The sequence below is a fragment of the Notothenia coriiceps genome, unplaced genomic scaffold, assembly GCF_000735185.1.
Source record: "Notothenia coriiceps isolate Sejong01 unplaced genomic scaffold, NC01 NC01_scaffold00028157, whole genome shotgun sequence".
NCBI classification, from domain to species: domain Eukaryota; kingdom Metazoa; phylum Chordata; class Actinopteri; order Perciformes; family Nototheniidae; genus Notothenia; species Notothenia coriiceps.
In genome coordinates, this window is record NW_011360858.1 from 84,904 (window position 1) to 89,984 (window position 5,081).

Consider the following 5,081-nt stretch of genomic DNA (forward strand, 5'->3'; position numbering starts at 1 on the left):
CTGCAGGATGCTAGAGGACACACAGTCAGGAAGAGCTCAATGTACACTGAACAAAAATATAAATGCAACACTTTTGTTTTTGCTCCCATTTTTCATGAGATGAACTCAAAGATCTAAAACATTTTCTATATACACGAAATAACCATTTCTCTCAAATATTGTTCACAAATCTGAAAAAATCTGTGATAGTGAGCACTTCTCCTTTGCCGAGATAATCCATCCCACCTCACAGGTGTGGCATATCAAGATGCTGATTAGACAGCATGATTATTGCACAGGTGTGCCTTAGACTGGCCACAATAAAAGGCCACTCTGAAACGTGCAGTTTTGCTTTATTGNGTCACGGCCGGATTTGGCCCCCGGGCCTGAGTTTGACACCCGCTGTCTAAAGTGAGGCTCCATACAGCTAAAAAAGAAAAAGACAAGCACAGTGTAATGCGCTTGTTATTAGCTTTGCCCAGGGCATTAGGCTCAGTTAAAACTAGAGAGCACAGCTGTTGTGCAATACATTTTTATTGCATGTATATTTTTTTATTTGTAAAAATGTCAGTTAAAGTTTAAAAGAATAAAGATATTTTTGTTATCTAAACATTTGACCTCTTTCTTTTACAATTTTGGAATTGAAACGGGGAATCGATAAGAACCGGAATCGATAAGCAGAACCAGAATCGATACATTTCAAACGATACCCATCCCTAGCGTTAAGTGATACTACTTTCGTGTTCGGGAAGATGAAACTCACCAACAGATCCACGTTTTCTTTGCGTCCCAGAGAGCCGTGCTCCACCCTCTCGCTGCACGGGGCGAGGATGTACGGGCTCTGACCTTCAGAGGGCTTCATGTTGGGCAGGCTGAGCGACCGCAAGTCCTTCACCCCCTGCTCCACCTTCAGCTCATCCCCTACCCGTGCTGAAGGAAAAACAAGGAGGTTTAACGGTCTGGGGAACAGACTCTTGTAAAATATACACAGCCCTCAGATCATTATTTTTCTCTGTTTTGTTTTTGAGTCATTTTAAATTGACTCCAAAAGTATTGGACGTTAAATCCATTTATAATCTCTTTTACATATTGTAGAAGAAATAGAATGATTGTGGCCTTACATTGAACCAGTAATCAAATACATTTTGGCCACTTGAGGGTAGCAGACACGAGGAATCGACATAAAATCGACTGATATGCCAAACGTATTATGTAACTGTTAATTCACACATCCAGCAGATACAGAGAAACCTTATATTTAAAGTGAAGTTCAGTATTCATTTGTCGGTGTAGCTGCGAATTGCTTACCTACCAGCTGGATGCTAACTTTGTCTGTCTGCTGTTAGCTGCTGGCCATGTACAAGGCATACTTTTTAAAGCTTTTCCCCTGAAAACAACGCTATAGGAGCAGTGACAGTGAACCAAAACACAAATGTTGCGGGGCTGAAAACAATGAAGTGAAAAACAATAAACAGGTCCATGTAGCGAAGGGAAACTGCAGATAACACCATTCTGTGGCTTTAATACTACAAGTGACACATTTTCACCAAAAACGTGTTATGCTATCCTTTGTCAATACGGTACATGGCCAAATTCATATTTGTTAAAGCTTAGGGAAAAGAAATAGATCGGATTGAGTGTTAGCAACATAGGAAGAGCAGAATAATACAATTTCTCAGTCATAGTCGACTGAAAACCTGACCACGTGTCGAAACAGCTGTGGACAGTTTGACCTCTGTCTTTCCGACTGCATGTAACTCCAGACCGCATGTGGGAGGGTGACAATTTCAAAAGAAAACAATTAGTCATGGCATGGGATCTCTTTTATGGGCGGCTTAAATGGGCTTTTGATCCCGAAACGGCAGCAAGTGCAACTGCAGCGGTCGCAGAGCAGAGGCAGCGCTCCCACTTTCCACTGCGGCATCATGGGAAAGCTGGCATCATCATGCTGCGACTGCATTATTACATCGGGAGTCAATGACACTTCTGGAGAGGATTGAGCGGTAGTGGAAGTTTTTTTTCTTCTTCTTGTAGTTCTGATATCTTTCATAGCATACAGTTCACTACTTTTTTCTCCGAGTCAGAAATGTGGGTGTGAGAGGAAACCGTTCTCCGCCATCTGTCCTGCTCCGTCATTGTTAAAGGCCACATATAAGAATGGTGTGTCTAAAATTGCACTTATTGTAAGTTGCTTTTGGATAAATGTAACAAAAAATGTAAAATACACCGACTGACAGGCTCCCTACTTTCTATGAACAAACGCTTTTAAAAAACCACCTGTACGAACAAATGCCAAACTTCATTGCATCTCATCAAAAGGTGTTAGTCTGTGGAATAACTATGAAACTGAAATATTGTACAAGTCTATCTAAACTGAAAGTATTATTTAGAAGCCAAATCATTAATGGTTACGAACAGGACCTGTAAAATCTCATTTGTTGTTATTTCTTGTAATTGTAAAAGTAATTTATTTCTGATTGTTTTGTCAAAAAGCAAACAAGACAAACATGTCGCTGATGACGATGATCTAATATTTTATTTATAAGAAAAATATATGCTAGAGGGGGTTGGACCAGAAAAGTTTTTTTAAGCTTCTTCTTGCCCCTGTTGAACATGACAGAGACTATTTGAGAATTATTATTGTTTTTTGTTTTGTTTTTTTGTTGTTGTTGTTATTATTATTATTTTTTGTACTTTGTTATAATTATTAATTTGAGTGAGAAGGAAAAAAAAAAAAAAAAAGAAAAGAATATATATATACATTATTGTTGTATGTTTTTGTTTCTGACATGTTCAATAAACTGACTAAAAAAATAAATTTAAAAAATAGCGGCTGTTTTCATTTATTCCTCCAGTGTATCTGTTTGTTGTCTGTCGTTTAACAAAAATCCAACACCTCAATGATAATCTTTAACTAATTGGAAATAAGTTAGACATGCAGCAATGACTAATTTGCTTACGGCAATGTTGTTAGTCATTTACAAGAAAGAAGATCTGGTTGATAGCGTGAGAACGTCACAATGAGCAACATTTAACTTAAACCCCGTGTGAAAATCTCACTTTTTTTGAAACCATTTAGTTAACTAATAGAATCAGGAAATAAAAGGAAAAAGACATTAGGGGGTATTAAGTAAAAACACATGTCAAATCAACAACAATATCAGAGTTCAAAGTCAAACATGGGGAATCTTTAATAACACTTTTAAACTCCTTTGACTAAATGATTGTTTGACAATATAACAAATTATATTTTTAACAAGCCTACTTAAAGTATATAATTGCTTCTTTAAACATGGTCCCACTGTGAGTCATTTAAAGTCAGAAAAACTGAGAAAATTGTCTTTGAATGGAGAGCTTCTGTACGGTAAGTTAATATTGCATTTTCTAATTTGCTTCAATATCCTTTACTAAGTCTCACTGCTACGATCTGGCTCGTCTCTCCCCCTCAATGCGAGTCTAATAAAAACGCTGCCTTTTCTCAGAAGTTAGATTTCAGACACAGTCGTCAATCTGCAGTTATAAATCAGGCTTAGCGTCTGCATGTAAGAATTTACTCTCATATTTTATGCCTCTAAACAGGAACGCCTCAAAATAGATGTTGGATGAGCCCAAATACGCAATTTTTAGAGCAGACTAAAGGTTATGCTTAACGCCTAAAGCAGGGGTGGGGAATAATTAATTTATAAACACACGCAAAAAAGAAAAGAATTCAAGAAATCTAGACCGCAAAATAACAAGCGATTGCCTGTTTTTCCTGGCCAAGGTCAGGGTCTTTGAACACAACACGAGCCTAACGTGTCATCACGTGGTATATGTCTCGTCTGACAGGGGTGTAGTTCTAACGGAGAGCACCAGAACGCGGTTCCGGGCCGGGACGCGTCTATCGTTTATTCCAAGAATATCCATAAAGAAAAAAAATCTGCTTACAGTTTTGTTTCATATGGGTGTTGAGAGATGTATCCATAGATCTATTAATTTTACTCTCAAAGTGCACGAGATTGATGCTTTTAACTTCAACATTAAAAAAAAATCTTCCTGGTTATTTGCAAATTATGGTGGAAAATAAGTATTTGGTCAATAACAAAAGTTCATATCAATACTTTGTTATATACCCTTTGTTGGCAATGACAGAGGTCAAACGTCCCCCCCCACTTAAATCATATCCACATGGATATGAAACTAAATACATTTGCGTACATCTTGTGTCCATATATTTCTGTTTTGGAGGTCATGCCACGGTGCATGCATGTGCGGGTCATCATGGTCAAATATCTGGATTAAGAGGTTGCTTTTTCTTTGCACAGCATGAAAGAAAGGCGAAATGAATGGGCTGTGATTTTAGTTTTTTAAGCAGACGTTGAGTTCAATCATTTGTACGGCCCTCGGAGGATGTTGGAAAAATTGAAATGGCCCTTGAGAGGAAAAAGGTTCCCCACCCCTGGTTTAAACCAAGCAGCAGGGGCGGATCTAGACAAATATTCATGGTGTGGCAAGAGGGTGGCAGGAGATTTTGAGGGGTGGCATCCCCTGGCAGAAGTACATGCTGATTTAATCGCAGTCATATCAATCAATGTTAACTTGGAAAGCCACAATATTCATATTTTAACTCAATACATTAGGTGACATTATTGTGGCACATCAGTAAACCGCTTACATATAAATATATAATGTGGCAGACATAATTTAAATGAATTTTAACTGAACAAAACTGAATGAGTTTTGTCTCACTCTTAGCCAGGCAGGGGTACCAAATCTATGCAGACTGCTGCAATAAGTACAATTAATTAACTGTCTCATCAAATGTTTGTCTGAATGAATATGATACCTATTAACAATCATATTTATTCCTATCAGCTGTCAATCACTGTTAGGATTCACTATAGTCATTTATTATTGAATAAACTATATTTTTTGGAGGAGTTAATAATGAATGTTCCTCAAATGCTTGCTCAACCTCCTTCACATTTGAAAGACAAGTAATTATATCATGTATCAAAATCAAAGATTCAAAGGAATAGCTTCAGCGCCACACAACTTTACTGCAACAGTTACAACCTGGATTTACATCAGAAAGACCAAACCATTAAAGAAAGTGAATAACT

The 5,081-nt window shown here is 37.6% G+C and overlaps 1 protein-coding gene across 1 annotated transcript in view; it reads right to left on the reverse strand.

Annotated features, from left to right (window-relative positions):
• Positions 1-5,081, reverse strand: part of LOC104958056 (pleckstrin homology domain-containing family G member 5-like) — a 51,781-nt gene that overhangs the window by 30,967 nt on the left and 15,733 nt on the right. Inside the window, exon 7 of the mRNA XM_010785764.1 lies at positions 743-909. Within this exon, the coding sequence (XP_010784066.1) occupies positions 743-909 (167 nt within the window). The remainder of the gene's footprint in view (positions 1-742; positions 910-5,081) is intronic.